An 18303-nucleotide genomic window follows, 5' to 3' on the forward strand; every position below is an offset into this window, starting at 1 on the left:
ATGTAGAGCCACTTTGACAAGAAATTCTGGATTTATCCTAGAGATGAAATCATTTAAAAGAGGATCTTTGTTACTTTTGATGCACAGGTATTACCCATGTGTCCACTGCATATAGATGGGATAATGTAATTCTGTAATATTACTGGACCACTGCAAGTATAACATTGTGGTTCTATTAAGACGGACTTAAGAACTGCCCAGTGCACAGGGATGAATCTCAGGCCCGGTAGAATGCATTCATCCGAAAGAAAGCCTGTAACTGGGCTGTGCAAGAATTGAGTAAAACTGCATGCTACTGAAATCAATAGGTTGAACTCATAGAAGCAAGCACTATGTCTGTTTTCAAGATCAGACCTTTAAATGGCTCCTCGGTGCACACCATATGCCCTTACTGTAGAGTCCAGCACCCACAGTATAAAACCACAGACCAGATAGTGCTGTGCTGTAAAACTGTTAATTAATCTCCAGGATAATTCATGGATAGGCAGTGATCAGTGTCTTTATTTACTGTCTTAGAATTCTACATATTTATGCAGCTAAAGGTATGAGGGAATACACCCTGGCAGCCGCAGAGCGTATGAGAGAGCTGCGAAGACTAGATGCCAAGGAGCACAGAGGAAAGGTAATGCAGACACTGTACCCTGCTCAAACCAGAACTGCAGCATTTAATTGCTGTGCCAGCACTCAGCCTGAGCATCACTTCATTCCCACTGAAAAACACATCTCCCATACATGAGCCATAAGCCTTCGGAACAAGGGTGAATTTCATCCTGGAGACAAGTACAGGATTTATGTCACTGTCTCATGAAAGGGCCTTATCCAGGCATGTTTCTGTCTCTTTCTATGCTCAGAAGGGAGCACTGTGTTTCTCATAACACTGCTAATGACAAGAACTCCATGCCTCTCTATCAGGAGCATCCTTGGGCAGTCATCCCATGGGTCCTGCACGGACTCCTTCTTCCCCCCTTCCTCCCTCCACAGCCTTTTCTTTTTTATTAGTTTTGCTGTTGCTGGAGTCTTGTACTGTATTTGTTTTACTGCTATTTTCAGACTCCCCTGTTGGTTGCTGTAGCTGCCAGACAACCAGCCATAGTCTATGATTTGATACTGACAGGGGCTGATGTCAATGCTGTGGACGATAAAGGGCAATCCGCTTTACACCTCGCGGCAACGTATGGATACGCACAAGTCATTCAGGTAGGAACAGCTTCCTTATTTTAATTGCAAGCAATATAGAAGTGCAAAGAAATCACAGTATTTGGGACGGTGTATTGAAAACCATGCTACAATTTCAGTTCTCAATGGTTTCCTGGCTTGCAGGCTAAGGGGCTCTGTAATGAAATATGCAATCTGGGTCGAGCAGCAGTCAGTCTGCAAAGAGCCAGTCTAGAGCAAGCTGTGTGAGTTGGGCCTCTGTGCCTTACAGAGCAGCCTGCATTGTCTCTCTCTGTTTTTGGTTCTCATCTTGTGAAGGTTCTGGATTGTAAGAAATAGTGTTACACTGCAACCTTCCAGAAAGAGTGTTTTATTTTTATCTAACTTCTCTGTTTGTATGCCATGAATGTAACAATCGATTGAGAGATGTGTTTCTAAAATGACCATCTCAGAAGTAAATATATCCTTAAGTACAAATCTTTTGGCTTGATTTCATTCTTTCCAGTCCTTTATTAGGAGTCTTTTTTGCCACTTGCACCTAATATGTCAGCCCTTCACTTGAAAGAAGATGGCTGTATCATGTCACTGTCTTGCTGCTACTCGTGTTGTGGATGCTAGCTCCAAACCTGGTAGAGGAAATCTAGGCATATTATTGTTGTTATTGTTTGTTATTTGCATTGCAGTAGTGCCTGGGGCTCCAGTCAGATCTGAGCCTTATTGTGCTAGGCGCTGTACAAACACACTAAGAGACAGCTCCTGCCCTGAAGAGTTTGCAGTCTGAAGAGACATCATGGAACAAGTGGGTGTAGCAAACAGAAGGAGTCACAGGGAGGGAGAAGGTAACAATGATAGGAGCACATCAGGTCAAATTACGCTTTCATTTACACAGGTGTAAATCTGGAGTAACACCACTGAAATCAGAGCGGAGTTACTCCAGATTTATATCCTTGTGAATGAGAGCAGAATTTGGTCCCTGGATACATAGACTAGCTCCCTACCCAGTTTGCAAAATCAGATATATTTTTAAAATGATAAATAGAGACAAGAGCTATTGATGTGGATTTTCAAAGGCACAAAGAGGAAGTAGGCTTTCATGGCAGACCCTCAGCTGGCGTAAATTGTCATAGCTCCATTGCCATCAGTTTGATCAGCTCCCTTGCTCCTCTGGTTTTTACTGAAAGTCAATGGCACCTGACTGCCCTTTGTGCCGTTGAATATCTCTTCTGTTAACGATAGCAGTAAACTTGGTGGGCCACCTGCCAAGCCATGATTTCCTGTGTGTTTCTGCCTGCCTCGTTGTATGGCCAGATTCTGATACACTTTCTCACACTGAATAGTGCTTTATTTAGGGTGACCATATATCCCATGTTGGCCGGGACAGTCCCTTTTTTAAGACCTGTCCCAGCCGGCCTGACTTTTTTTTCTTTTTTGCAGAAGTGGGCATTTGTCACGTTTGCTCTTGCTGACTCCATCAGTTGGCAAGAACATAAGGGACAAATGCCCACTTTTGTCAAAAAAGTGGGGTGCACTGTGGAAGAATGTGCAAGGGGGAGGCGAGCAGAGTTGCTAGCCATGCAGAGGGGGCTGAGGGGGGAGGCAGTGTTCCAGCAAGCCACAGCCTCACGTGGGGGGAAGGGGACTCGGGCGAGTGGCTGGGAGTGTCCTGTTTTCCTTTTGGGAAATACGGTCACCCTAGCTTTATTCTGCCAGAAATCCTATTGACTTGATCGGGATTTCTCGCAGAGCAAGGTACTACCCAACATGGGTGAGTGTGTTGGAATCTGGAAAGTTGCTAATAAACTTTAAAGAAACCTTTACCTTGCTTTCTATTCATACCAGCAGACACTGTAGGCAGCTTCCCTGACAAAGTTCTGGCACCCACAATGATAGGATTAGGGTAGGGCTTTTCCTCTAATGATAGCGCTGCATTGTAAATGAAAGAATGTAGCAGGATCACCTTAGTTCTGTCCGTTTGAATTTCAACACTGGTTAACCATGCCTTATACACAGCCCCAAGTTAATTCATAAATAGGAAGTTAATATGTAACTTACAGAGTGCTTAAGACAACATTCTTTTCACTCAGCCTCATAAAATGCTGAATATGACTGGGAGGATTCCGCGGAAGGGAATGTTTGTATGGCACTTGTCAAAGCTACAGAACCCTTTTTCATGGAAATACTTCTTTTTCACTTAAAATAAGTGCTGCAAAATATATTTATGCTCCCCAAACTGTGTAGGCAAATCCTTTAATTTTTAAGGTTTAATTCTGAACTTTTCTTCTCCCCCTTAATGAACTGAGATTAATAAGGAGGAAACGCAGAGCTATTTGTCAATATTTTATCTGGATAAATCACATTCACGTTATGTCAAGTTGGCACTGATTCCAGGTGTCTCTGAAATTGGGGCCAAATTCAGTCAAAGACTTAGTGTCTCAAGCCTGTACGTTAAGGGTTCTGAATGAGTCATCACAATACACGTATTTATATTTGAAAATCTCAGCTAAGATGCTAAACTATGGGGAAATTAGGTTATTCAACAAAAGTAGGGAAAAGGTTATACTTCCTAGTATTTTAGACGAAGAGCCTGTATGAAGCATCACTTTAAGTCACCCTATCTGGGGAAAAAAGAGCTGAATGTTTTCAAATGTTGCATTCTGCATTAAATCCAAACAATGCTCATTTCCATAGAAATTCTTAACTGCTTTTATTAGTTTAATTTGCATACTGCCCCAGATACTACAAGCAGGCATGTTTGCTTCAGCCTGCCATATTGCTGCACATGAAAATTTTACAATATGAGCATTGCCAATGTCAACAGATCTTTAGGAAATGAAGTTATGCTGTAAATGATAATATGTGGAGACAGCTTGTTATGTATATGTTTCTAAGATAGTTCTAAATACACATGCGTTCACGTTACAGGAAGGGTTAAGAGTCCTGAGTTTGTATCGTTTGTTAACCCAGTGCAGAGTGCGCTAAAGAAAGTAGGCTGAAGTACTTGACCATCATTGACATAGATGTACTGACTAAAATTTATAGCTGTTAAAATAGAACTCAACAGAATTAATATTGAGAATTGTTCTAAGTGTTTAAGTGGGTCTTTAGTAATACAGCCTGGGGCTCCGGTATCTACACTGCATTATGCAGGCCCAAATCCAACCACCCATATCCCAGACTTCCTAGTGCGCTCCCAGAATCTGGTCACTTTAGCTCTTAGTTCGTGGTGCAATGTGGGAAACCTTGACTGTCCACAAAACGTAGGTCCAGAGGACAAAGAAGGCCATCCCACGGGATGGTGGACTACTTTTGTCAGGCTCCTGGAGCATGAATCCCAGGGGGCTGCATCTACACTGCAAAGCAACAGGATCCCAGCTTGACTGAGGCTCGGATCCTCCACCCCAATGGAGTCCTGGGACCCTGGGTCAACACGATTTGTGTGTTGATGGAAGGGGAGTTAGGCTTGAGCCTGAGTTTGAACCCTGGTATAGGCATACCCACCTAGACAGGTTTCGTGCAGGATAAGAGTCACAGCTCAGTGAACGAATAGTTTGAAACTGAACAATAGGTATCCTGCTTTTCGCTCTAGCAGGCGTGTTCAATATCAGAGCCCAGTGCCTCTGAATTTCTCATATACAGTACAGTTCAGCTTTCCTTTGTGCAGTACAGTTCAGTACATCAATGACCAAAGTTCAAGTGATGGTTAAGGTAACCGGCAAAGAGGAAAAATGAGTTGATGCCCTTCTTTGCTTCTTTATGATGGATTAAAGAAGGTCTGTAAACTTGGCTATTATTAAAGGGAGCAAAAGTGTTCTACATGTTTTTTTACATTAGAAATTCAAACTTTTCCCTCTGTTTTTCCTGGTAAATTCTATGATCCAGTAGGATTGTGATATCATCAATATCCGAGGGGAAACGACATTTACCCAGCTGATTTGTGATTGTGACTGGTCACTCAGTCATGCCCAATAGTGACTTTTATACTGTAAGCCTTTTGGGGGAAGGACTTTCTTTCCGTTATCATAGAATCATAGAAATGTGAGGCTGCAAGGGAGCTGGGCAGGTCAGCACTGCCCTGCATTGTGGCAGGGCCAGGTGAACCTAAACCATCCCTGACAGGCTTTTGTCTAACCTGTTCTTAAAAAGCTCCAGTGATGGGGATTCCCCAACCTCTCTTGTTCCAGAGCTTAACTGCCCTTATAGTGAGAAAGCTTTTCCTAATATCTAGCCTAAATCTCTCTTCCTGAAGATTAAGCCCATTATGCATCTCTGCCTGTAGCTTTTAGTTCCTACTGATGTACAGATTATTATTATAATTATTACTCTCTAAAGTTATTTGAATTAAACATATTTTTAAAAACAAACACCCTATATGCGACAAAAGGAAAAAAATGTTTGTTAATGATTCAGCCCCTGCCGTATCCCTTCAGTTAAGGATTGAGAAAACTCCCAATCCACAATTCTGCATCCTCCAACAGACATCCAGCAAAAGCAGGTAAGATTTAACATTCCTGATATTACCAATTAAAAAACAAGCAGAAAAAAAAATCCCTTATCCTGCATAAAAAAAAAAAGGCCTTCTCTATCCATCATAAAGAAACAGAAAAAGTGCCCAATACTGTTATTTCTCCTACTGCTGCCACCTTTAATACTTGAAAACATTCCCAGACAAGATGCATTAAAGGACCACCCATAGTTTTACAGTTGGGACAAAATAATTGACAGGTTTGAAACAATCATGAACTCCAATACGTAGGCTAAGTGCATGAACATATAATTGGATTCATCTGTATTCTGCCATCAACAGAAATTCTTGCCAATCCGTTGGCTCTGGGAATGTTACAAATGTTTATGGATGCTTTGACTGGTTTTTGCTTTAAACAGCGTTCTGCTGAATTTAAATTCTCCTGTGCTTTTGTCAACTCTAGGTTATTATGTCACTAGGTTTCCCGTATGATTTAGAAATGAAGGATTTTGAAGGTAAGATAGTTTGAGTTTTAACTCTTTCACATTTTGGTTTTGCAGATTTTTATGGTGGCATTATAATAATGAATAATAATTATAATGGAGAGATGAGGCAGGTGAGGTAATATTTTTTACTGGACCAACCACTGTTGGTGAAAGAGTGAAGCTTTCAGGCTTACACAACGCTCTTCTTCAGGTCAGAAAAAGACAAGCTCAAATGCTTCTGACCTGAAGAAGAGCTCTGTGTAAGCCTGAAAGCTTGTCTCTCTCACCAACAGAGGCTGGTCAAAAAAAAGCTTTTACCTCACCCACCTTGTGTCTCGAAGTTCCTGGGACCAACACAGCTACAACAACACAGCAAATAATAATTATAATGGATATTTGGGGCCCAGATGTTTGAATTCAATGAGTTTTGGGTGTGCAAGAATATCAAGGAGAGTGTTGGTGTCATAGGCTCTGTTTCAGGAAAGCACTTAAGCTATAGAATTTAATCGTACTTAAACACATGCTTCAAGATAAGCACATGCTTATGTCCCCTGCCTGAATAGGGATGTTTTCCTGAACTGGGACCATAATGGATAACAAAATCCTGTATAATATACAATATAATGGGTTCTAAGGTTTATGGTCTCTAATCACATCTCATGTATTCCCAAGCAATTTGCCATTCATTACTTTGAGTTAATTGTACACAAAAATATTCCTGGAATTCTCTCAGAATAGAGGGAACTGTTGGAAAAAGAGCTGAAAGTAAGGCAAAGATTCAGAGCTAGTGCAAATGACTGATGATGATGATGATGATGGATTTTTGTACAACGGTAATGCCAAAAGGCCCCAGTCACAGATCAAGGCCCCCGTGTGCTAGGCTCTGTATAAACGTCTAGAGCTCACAATCTAGGTTTAAAAGAAGATGCTGCACATAGATGAAACAGACAAAAGAGGGAGCCCTGACTTAATGGAACACCTTACATTGTTGTTTGCAGTGTTGTTGTAGCTCGGATACCACCTCACCCACCTGCTCTCCCAGAACAACTTAGGGAGTTAACTCTTCTCAATATGTAAAGATTCACTTTGGCTCCCGGTGCAACTAACATTTAAAATCGGTGTTAGAGACCCATTCTGTGATTTCCCTCTCCCTTGAGGCCTGTGTGTCTTTGGGGCACCTCAGACTATATGTGTGAGATGAAACCTCTTTTGTCATAACTGTGAAGTCACTCAGGGTGAAAGGGGCCAAAGTTGTCCTATTTATTTATTTTCCCCTTTATTTAAATCAACTCTTTATTGAAACCATTTTAACCTTATTTCCTTTTTTTTTTAGGCCATACCCCACTTCACTGTGCTGTTCTGTCCCATAATTCCCTGTTCCGAGAGCAGCAATGTCACCTTACACTAACCGAGGAACAGAGAAAAGAACTTCAGTACCAGAGTGAGGAGGTGCTATCATGTATCCACCTTCTGGTACAGATGGGAGCCTCCATCCACAGCCGAGTAAGGAGCGAACATTGTTGCTTTCTGTGGTTGAATTACTGATTACACTGTGTCGCGGAGCAAGTGCTCCCTGTCCGTTCTTGGGACGGGGTGGGGGTAATGATAGTCCCGTGGCTGAGTCTATACAACCATCCCTTGTCTTGGAATAGCTTGGCCTAGGGGTAAAAGTCAATATGGTTGCCCTCTCTCAGGGCTGTGTGGCCTAGCGGCCAGAGCCAATAGGGCTGCCCTGTTCAGCAGGGCTTCATGGCCCAATGGCCAGAGTCAGTCTAACTGCCCTCTCTCAGGGCTGCGTAGCCCAATGGCCAGAGTCTGTATAATGGCCCTCTTCAGTAGGACTATTTGGCCTGACTGCTGGTTAGGGGAGAGGGCCGCCACCTGGGGAGAGAGGGAGTCTAACGCCCAAGTAGGGGAACCTGGGTCCTTCCTGCTTCACCGGGTCCCAGCTCAGGGCCCTGTCAGTGGCAAGTATGCCCGTCAGTGGGGAATCCACCTGAAACACGCTGACCCTACACAGTGCAATAACTAGTGCCCCTGAGCTACTTCCTACCTTGTTCCTGATGCAGCGTCCCTGGGGTCTCTGGGCTCTTTGGTCAATGCGGCTCCCAGCAGCTCTGACACTCCTTGGGCATCCTCCGGAGTCTCAGCGTCCCTGGCTTCCACCGTCTGGGGCTTCCGCGGTTCCTAGGCTGGAGCTCCAACATGTGTCCTCCCTCTTCAGCGGTCCACCCTGAATGAGCCAAGGTGCTCCCTTTTATATCTAGTCTCCAGCTGGAGCATGCCCAGTGGGGCCTCTGAGGCAGAGCCTTCTTGGCCCAGAGAGTAGAGCTAACCCTCGCAGTACCAGTGCGGGGCATGTGTGCCCCGTCACACACTGTAATATAGCAGCAGCACTAGGGAATCCGATGGATGTCTCCAAAACGGGAATCCAGTTCTAGAATGTCACATTTCTGTCTGTTCTAGTTGTTAAACTCTATACATTATGTTCCTGCGAGAACTGGCAGAAAAATTTCAATGAAAAAATTCTGGAACAAAACTGTTGCAGAGCCAACAACCTGTTTTTCAACAAACTCTAGTTCACACATTGAAAACTTTAAAAAAATAGCAATAAAAGTGGGGCAGACTGAGATAGTGGTAAGATGCCCTGTCACCAACAAGTTGAGATGTAATTGCAATAAGATTGACTTTTCCAATCAAGTCGGTATCACGGATTTCATAGTGAGTGATGCAGTGTGTGATGCAGCTATTTCATGTGCAGTATTTCGTAAACAATTAAAGTATTCCTAACCAGATTATTCTATGGCAAAAGGCACACATTTGAAGGCTGCATTCTTCTTCTATCATTACTATTATTTTACGGATTAAACTTCTACAACATCTTCCTTTTCACAATCTCAAAGCAGAGTAAAATTCACTCCTGTGCAAAAGTCCAACACAAGATCTTTGCATCACTTAAACCTCACATAAACCCTATTTCAATTAATATATAAAAGATAGGTATTATTATCATTTTTATTATTTGAGAGAGATTCCCCAGTCCTTCAAGTTTCCTCTCTGCATTCATCTCTTCCTCCCATGGTACACAAGGCTTATTACAGGGTAATAGAGGTAATTCTTACAGGACCCTTTTGTGGAAGGCGTTTTTGTATATATAAGTTGATTGGGATGGCAGTACTAAATTCATATCACAAAGATTAGAGCAGAGATGTGTTGGCATTATATTACCAAGTGAAATATGGAGCCTCATCCTTTTTCAACTACATGATCATGAAATGTTGGCCAGTGGCATACTGGCTGAGAATTTAGGGGCTTTCAGATAATTTATTCTACAATTACTTCATTGTTGCATGTTCAGGACCAAATCCTGTATCAGCATAATTCTCCGGAAGTCAGTGCTGATTTACACCAGTTGAGGAGCTAGCCTTTAGTCTTCTCCAGTGTACTTATGTAACATGCTAAGCTCTTTTGCAAACGCTTTGTTGTTGTTTTTCTAACAGGATGTTAAAAGCAACAAGACAGTACTTCATTACACGGTACAGGATGGGAACATCTTCCTGCTCAAGTACTTCTTAGAACTCAATTCTTTCATGTCTGAGGACTTTGTCAACAGTAAGGTGAGTTAGGGCTGGCGCTGGTGCCTACTTTGCATGAACCACAACACATGGGGTGTTCAATTGGAAAGCAATATAACAATTGGATTTCACAGGAAGAGATTTTTGCATGCAGATATGGCAAACTATCCAAACTAAACACAGGAAATCAATGGACTGTGCAACTTTTCAAAGCTACCTTGAACGTGTGTATCCTGTTTCCATTTATAAAACGTATCACAGGTAATATTTTCTGGAAGGCATTATGCAGGAAGTCAATGTGAGAAACAGAGTACGGAGCTTTACATTTTGACCATGAATAAAATAACATAATTTGTATTGATGTTGTAACACTCACATACCCAGACTGGGTTTGGAATCCCCTTGTACTAGGAGCTGTATCAACAAAGATGAGAGATATTCCCTGCCTACAGTCTAAGGCTCTGATTCAGGAAAAGCAGCCCTAGTCAGACAAGCTTTTAAGCACATGCCTAATTTTAAGCACAGGCTTAAATTCCATTGAAGTCAAGGTTGTTTATCCATGTGGTGAATGTTAAGCATATTCCTCAGTACTTTCAGAGTCAGGGCCTAGATGACACAAAACAGATGAATGGTATGAGGATGAGGCTATAACATACAAAGAGGTGACGGGTCTGGGGATGAGGATAGGACATACAAGCAGAGGAAGATGGGGAGGAAGTGCCACTGTTTTGTTAGTTATGTGTTTTGTTGCATCTTTTATTTTATTTTTTTTTAAATTGGGAGTAAGATAGGGTGGCAGGAACAGGGGCGTTAGTAGAAGTCAGGAAGTAGAAAGAGAAGGAAAGGGAAGAGGGACAATTGTAGCTTGTCACCTTCTTAGGCATAAACAGCAGGCAGGTTTTTGTGAGCATCACAGCAGAGGTAAGCCCTTAAAGAGGGATTTGAAGGAGGATCGAGTACTGGCTGCATGGATTGTATTCAGGAATGTTTTGCATTGGGGATCAGTGCCCTACACACACATAATAAAATGGCAATCCCTGCCCCAGAAAGCTTCGGCCCGAATATTTAAAGGTATTTAGGTGTTGCAATGCCTAAATATTTAGGAGCCTAAATCTTATTTTCAAAAAGGATTTAGGCCCCTAGAAGCCAAGATCCCATCAACAGTCAATGGGATTTAAGCTCTCAGTGCCTAAATCCTCTTTGAAAATGAGATTTAGGCTTCCAAGTTTTTTAGGCATTGCAGTGCTGAGTACTGCAATGCCAAAATACCTTTAAAAATCTGGGCCTTACATTCTACATGGAGCATCGAATCTCTACTGCATTGCGAGTACCTGTAGTAGTGTTCAAACATGGATCTTTGCCCACACCATGAGTAACTAACACAAGCAGTGAGGGAGATAACCAGAGAAGGGGTTGGGTTGGGAAGGAAGGGGAAGGGCAAGAAAAGTGATTACTCAGTAAGGATGAAGATTATTATTCAGTCATGTGGCAAGTTGAGCAAAGAGGCCTGAAATGGTGCATTGTGCTGTTCCACTGCCCAGTGCGATGCCGTGGGTCAGCAGTATAATGCAGCGTGTTTCAGTCGACGTGTCTCCCCCATCACCTGTGCCATCCACAGTACGGAGCCAGACTCTTGGAAACACCCCTGCTGCTTCGGGCTCATTCCAAGGACCACCAGCACAATCGTTCTCTCTCCAAATTATTTACACCCTTGAAGCAAGTCCCAGAACCGTGTGCTTATTTTGTCACAGAGCAGTGAAGTTGTTCATCGTGACGGCTAGCTGTAACTTTGAGCTTGGAGAATGTAAATATTTTACTGCACATTTCCAGTTCCTGGAAACCATAAGGGGAGATTAAGAAGTGACATACAGCAGCCGATGAAAGCAGTGACCCAAAGTTGCATTTCAGGAGAAACAGAAGGAAATCAGCCTAGTACAGCTTGCTCTGTTGCCAAGCCTCTAAGAGGATGTCTACACGGCAAAAAAACCAAGCCACCCACGGCAGTGAGTCAGAGCCTGGGTCATTTGTCTCAGGTTCACACTACAGAACTAAAAATAGCAGCGTAGACGTTCCTGCTTGGGCTAGAGGCTGGGCTCTGAAACCTGGCGATGTGGGAGGGTCTCAGAGCCCCGGCACTGGCTCAAGTGGCAACATCTCCGCTGCTATTTTTAGCCCCGGTGTGTGAGCTCCCTGAGCCTAAGCCAGTTAACCCAGGCTCTGGGCAATGGTTATTGTGAATGAACTTCATGACATTTATACTTTACTAGAGACCATCCCCTGGACATATTTCCTGGAGTTTTTACTCATAATGGCTTGCCTAGCAGCTAGACCTAATGGGCAGATCCTCAGCTGGAGTAAACAGGTGCCGTTCTGTAGGCTTCAGTACAGCTACGCCCATTTATGCCAGCCAATGATCTGACTCAATCTGTTCAGGCTGTCTCAGCCTTTTTTTTAAAAAACCTTCTTATTTATTATGTTTCACATCCAGCAAGCATATTATCAATCCAGCTGAACTTAGTATTGCAACATGTCTCCCCACAGAGTGACATCTGGGACAACACCTAACACCAAATCACTAGTGGTAGATTTGTTTAGATTCAGTGTACTTGTTCAGCACCTATCATCAGCTCCGAAGAAAGGGGGGAAAGAAGTTATTCATCTAATGTCCAGAAATGAACATGGTTTGATACAGAGACTGAGAGAAAGCTGTACAGTTAAATATTATATAGCTCCATTTACCCCAGCTGAGGATCTGGGCTTATAAACGCACAGATCCAGCAGCAGAAGCTCACTGCCATATGTTGAGTACTCTGAAGTGTGGCTTCCTACCATCATGTCAGCCTCTGACTTTTTAACATGGCCTTATTGAGGAATCCTCCTTGTCTAGTTTACTTAACAGTTCTCCACAGGATTCAGCATGAGAGAAGATGTTATTCAGTTCAATTAACCCAGCGCTCAGTTTTGTGGATGCACAAGTGACACTTGCACATTTCATCTTATAAAGATCTGTTTGACAGGGAATGGCACGTGCCTTTTGCTCTGTGTGGCGGGACAAAGATCTGTAAAGAACAGTCTCTCTCCTTACCCTTAATTTTTTGAAACACCCTGGTCTTTTTTGCATCATTCTCTCTTTATCTCTTAGGACTCATTGCATGGGCAATAACTTGTCCATGGGGTTCTGGTATCTGACACTGTCTCCTGATAATAATCCTGTAGGCTCTTTCTATGTTGATAGGATCATCTGGAGTCTTCAGCTGCACTGCTGTGTCTCTGGTAACCATTATTTCCAAGAAAAAAAAGATTAAATCGTTGTCCTCTTGCCTTTCCTGTAGTTGAAGAATGTGAAGAATTTGAGCCCACACCTGGCCCTCCGTTTGCTCTCATTTAAGTTTCTGCACGCTGTTCAGCTTCTGCTCTTATTTCTTCACAGCTGCATCGGCCTTGGCCCACGGTGCAGTCAGGGCCTTCCATGCTCTTTCTATAGCACCCAAGTGAGAGTCTAGAGAGTCCCATTAGATTCCTGTCTGGCTTTCTCCCATTTATGTTTAGCAGTTTACTAAAAGAAATAGCCTTGCAATATTTACTAGGCAGTGAGCCCCGGGGCAAGGCTTCTTCAGGGAATACGCAGATACTATACGCCAGAGGCCAGATCCAAAGCTCAGTGAAAGAAGCGGGAATATTTCTACTGACTTTAATGGGCTCTGTCTTAACCTTATAAGACATGGATGGATGGATGGATGGATGGGGAGGTGAGGGAGTAGGCGGGTAGATAGATGGGAGACAGAAGAAATGAACTGGCAAGTTTTTAACATAGTTGCTTTGTTTGTTGGGATCCTGGCTATGATTCAAGATCATGCCTATGTACGCAAATGCCAGCTTCACTGGGATATTGAGTAAAAACTGACTGAAAGCTGCCACTTTCGATGATCTCCTGCCTCAATGGGTCTGATTCTTTACCTGCTACAGTGTGGAAATTCAGTGATCTGCCCAATACAAAGTCATTAACATTAACAGTTTCCCTGGAATCTTGGAGGAGTTCTCGGAAGTGCAGAGGGGCTTGGAGACCCTGAACTCCATCCTAGGGCCAAGTATGCAGCAAATACTGAACCTCAGCACAGTTCGGAGGAGGATGAGATTATGAGCCCACTGTGCCTCGAGGGTGCAGCCCTGAAGTACTCCCCAGTAGGAGTGCTGGCGAGACGGGCATAATACCTCCGGCAATGCTGGGGGAGAGCACATGGCAGAAATGACTGGTGCACCTTGTTACAAGGTTCAGAGAGTTGTTGCTCTATACAGCAGCCCTGCTCCACTGGCTAATGCAAAGGGGTGGGGAGTATTGCAGGGCATGACCCTGTCTTCTCCCCAGCCACCCCACCCTGTATGTGCAATCTAGTGCCACAGCTGGCACTAGAGTCACCAGTCTCTTGTGCACCAAAGGTCTGATCCTGCATGCATTGAAGTGAATAGTAATGCTCCCTCCATTAAGCCATAAGATCATGCCTCTGTGCAATAGGAGAGAAGGCTTCTTGTGTTCTCTATCCCTTGTTCCCCGGAGGACTTGGCATCATTTAGCCTATAGTGTCCCTTATCCAACTTCCATTACAGCGAATGCAAAGGCTTTAATGACAGTTAGCTCAGGCTTTATAAGATTAAGAGTCTTGTTTGCCTAGCTTAATGCTTGGTTTCTGAAGATACCAATGTTTCTGCCTCAAGACTGTTGTCAAAGATACAGCATATAAACACAGATGTTTCATTTTTTCTTGAAAAACCATATAAAGAGCTAAGTAACCATCATTTTGTTTTATAGGATGGTAAAGTTGACATAACAGATTTGCTGATTCAGAACTTGTGAAAATAACTTGTTTCCCTAAAGAAAGCTTTTAAGAATTTCATATGTGTTTGCTATTTAGAGGTGTGTTTCAGAGTATTTTCTGCATCAGTGGTGCACGTGGAACAAAAATTACTAGCCACTCCTTCTAAAATTGGTTATCATTTGTGTCCCGTATCTTTCAATGTCATCCCCTTTCCAACTGGGCTCATAAAATAACTGCAACTGCATATCAGTGTGTAATAGCTAAGCAGTATTATTTGTTATTTCATCAGTTAATAAATAGAACAGAGGGAAATGAATTAGAACCACAGCAGGGGGAATGATAATACAAACTCAACAGGGCACCATCTGTGATGAATACATGATGATTTGAAAAATAAAAGTTATGGGGCTGGTTAAATATATTATTAGTATCATAGAATCTTTAATAAATGAATCCCTGGCCATCTATATTTCTTTCATTAATCCTTCGTCACCGATTCTATTGACTCTTCTGGCTGTGCAGCATTACAGTTTTTGTCCTGTCCTGTCTGCTAACTGTGATAGAGTTCCTCTCCAGTTACAGAACTCAATCTCAGGCCACCTACCGACCTGGCGAGGAATGACATTTTTTTTTTCATTTTTAAGAATGTTTATGTTGAAGGACCCAAGAAAGCACTTAAATGTGTTCTTAAATCCCACTGCTTTTCATGGGACTTAAGCTTACAATTAAGCACACACTTACGTGCTGTCCTGAATAGGATGCTTTCCAATGACAGGTATGATTTCTTTCACCTGCTCCAGTACCTGAGCCCCATTATATATGCAGTCCTAGCATATATTCTTAATATTACATAGAGATATCTGGACAGCAGTAACCCTTCAAAAACTGCCCACTTTCCAGGTGGATCACTTGTTATCTGGGTGTTTTGCAGTAAGTTCCACTGAGGACACTTACCCCGTGATCTGGAACTTGGAAGAGCTCTAGCAGTAACAGGCAAGGTGGCTGGGACTTGCTTTTCTTGAAACAGGAAAGGCCCAGTGGCCAGGAAATCAATGTCTTTTAGCTCCAAATATAATCCATTAAATATTGTTCCTGATCCTCATTTACACTAAGGCCCTTTTACACTCTTCTGGCGGAGGCCTTAATGTGCATGTCAGAGCAGTGTAAAGAGGCGTTAGTGCAAATGAGAATCGGGCCCATTATTTTCAGCAATGATGCCCTATGTGAATTGATGCAGCCCATCGCACAACTGTGTGTAGTGCATCCATGTGGCACCAGATTTTACTTTGTCTGTGTAAAGTTAGTTTCTTGATACGTGACTTTTCTTTAGCCCTTCAACTTCCTTCTACAAGGCACTTTCTATGGACTAAGCCCTTCTCTTTTTGCAAATGGCTAGTCTGGCCCCTACCACCTAAGAAGATACGGTTCAGCAGAAATCTGTAGGCTCGTTGGGCACATTGCTAGTCAGGTGTCTTTTGCTGGCCTCTGAGGTACTGCAACAGCCAGGTATCTGTTCTTAGAGCATCAAAAGCCACCAACTCTTAGAAGCACTGTTTTTCCAACTTTGTAGCAGGTCTATTGAGCTGTGATCTTTAGAATAGGCATATATAAGTAGCAGATAATGGGGATACCCTCAGGTAACCAATATTTTCTGGCCTCTTCATCTCTAATTGACAGTTTTCCATTTTTTGGGTACCTTTTTAAAATTGAAAATATTTTTGAGGGAAACTGAAAGGTACAATTGAACAATGGACTGTTGTTTTTTTTTCATTGTGCTAGGCTCATGGTAACACAGCTTTGCACATGGCAGCTGCTCTTTATCAGGACAAAAATCAGGAAGAAATTATCAAATTGCTCCTGGACCATGGGGCGGACCCAAGCATCCGAAACTTAGACAACGACCAGGCAATTCACATGGCACAGTCAGGAAAGGCTGGTGATCGGGTAAACATTACATACAGTTTATACTTTATAACTCTTATTACTTTACAACTGCCTATTAAACATAAACATCATGAACCTTTATAGAGAGAAACAATTAGGTTATAGTGAAATTTTTCTACTGAAATTCCCCGATTGAAAGGCTCTGAAACAATGGACCTTCATTCCATTCATAGTGGAGGGTCCACTGTGCTTCAGATGCCTAGCAATTACCATCCATCAGCTAGGCATTAAGGCCCAGATTTTTAAAAGTGACTGTTGATTTGGGGTACTTCCATCTTCAGGGGTTCAACTTGAGACCTTTTAAAGGGCCCTGATTTTCAGTAAATGCTGAGCAACCACCCCTGAAAATCAGGCTCCTTTAAGGTATCTCAAGTTGGGCACTGAAAATCACTAGTCGCTTTTGAAAATCTTGGCCTAAATACAGTATTTCAATAGGATTCTCCCGTTCCCCTCCTCCTCTGTTCTATCTAAACAGGGGAGGAGGAGAGAAATTGTCACTGCTCCATAAAGAGTAAAGAAGAATTTCCAACTCCTCTGTTGTTGTGGTTGTTTCCAGCTGCAGTAAAGAACTAGTCTTGCTACAGTGTTTTCCCACAGTTAGGACCTAATCCCTGGCCTATTGATGCCAATGGGGATCATTCCAGAGGCCATCCCCTCTCTCTCACACATGCATAGTTCCCCCTGCAGCTGTATCAGGTGCAGAAAGCCTCTGTCACCATTCCCAAGTGAATAGGGCTAGCTACTATGCCAGATAGGCTCTCCTCTGTTACAGCAAATTTGGGTCTCCACTGTACCATGGGTGGAGTGCATATGGGCATATGCCTACACAAAGGGCATATGCCTACTTTGGCATTTCCATAGCCAGGGAGCATAACAGAAGTATTAATGGATGCTCTGGAGCTCTTAGACAACTGTCAGCACATAACTCTTGTGTTATGAGAACAAATACTGACAGAAGGTTAAGTTATAGTGCCCTTGATGTGTGAAAAGGTTACTGGAGCACATTCTACTTGACAATGGGATCATATACATCTGCCATGTACGCATCCATCCACAATTTTACAGAATGTATTTTAAGTCTTTATATTTGTTGGCAGGTCAGGCATTTGCTGAAGAAAGGGAGAGTCGCGTCAGCATTTGTTACCTGCCGTCGAAACGCCAGATCCTAGATCACCTGCCAATTCAGACAGGGTTTTGCCTTGGTTTCCTGACAAGGCACCTCCTTTTAGAAAAACTTGAAGTCTTTAAATCGAGACTGAACGACTTTCTTAAAGACACGCTCTAGTTTTGCCACAAGTTGTTGGGCTCAATGACAAGGATCACTGGGTGAAATTCTGTGGCATTTGTTACGTAGGCGGTCAGATTCTAACTGCCCTTCTGCCCTTAAAATCTATGAAAAACCAAAGGCTTCAGTAGGGAACAGTATGGTGCAAATGTGCAGTAGCCACTAAGTTGAGCGCACCATCGTACAAGTCACTTGCAGGTTTAAACCAGTGTAAATGGTGGATTCTCTGTAACTTGAAGTCTTTAAGTCATGATTTGAGGACTTCAGTGACTCAGCCAGAGGTTAGGGGTCTATTACAGGAGTGGATGGGTGAGGTTCTGAGGCCTGCCATGTGCAGGAGGTCAGAGTAGATGATCATGATGGTCCCTTCTGGCCTTAAAGCCTATGAGTCTATGGAATTGTCATAGTTCACCTGTGTGACCAAGAGTACGTCTGAACCGAAGACATCTAAAGTGAAAATTCCTCTTGTCCATGAAGCTACTATCAATTCTGTTCCTCAGTATTTTGCATGAGAATATTGAAGTAGCCACACTTGAAAGCTTGGGTATCGTGCTTCTGACTCTAAGGGGGAAAACAAATGCTC

General features: G+C 42.9%; 1 protein-coding gene across 7 annotated transcripts in view; it reads left to right on the forward strand.

Annotated features, from left to right (window-relative positions):
• Positions 1-17958, forward strand: part of POU2AF1 (POU class 2 homeobox associating factor 1) — a 137537-nt gene extending 119579 nt beyond the window's left edge. For 6 of the 7 annotated variants that reach the window (XM_039496691.1, XM_039496690.1, XM_039496694.1 and 3 more), the window contains 7 exons: positions 517-622; positions 1051-1197; positions 6081-6132; positions 7436-7605; positions 9603-9719; positions 16271-16435; positions 17538-17958. In XM_039496691.1, the coding sequence (XP_039352625.1) occupies positions 517-622; positions 1051-1197; positions 6081-6132; positions 7436-7605; positions 9603-9719; positions 16271-16435; positions 17538-17720 (940 nt within the window). In that variant the 3' untranslated portion in view covers positions 17721-17958. Of the gene's footprint in view, positions 1-516; positions 623-1050; positions 1198-6080; positions 6133-7435; positions 7606-9602; positions 9720-16270; positions 16436-17532 lie in introns of all 7 variants that reach the window. The other variant, XM_039496692.1, reaches the window with a different exon arrangement.
• The last annotated feature ends 345 nt before the right edge of the window (positions 17959-18303 follow it).

The sequence above is a fragment of the Mauremys reevesii genome, linkage group 12, assembly GCF_016161935.1.
Source record: "Mauremys reevesii isolate NIE-2019 linkage group 12, ASM1616193v1, whole genome shotgun sequence".
Taxonomy (NCBI): domain Eukaryota; kingdom Metazoa; phylum Chordata; order Testudines; family Geoemydidae; genus Mauremys; species Mauremys reevesii.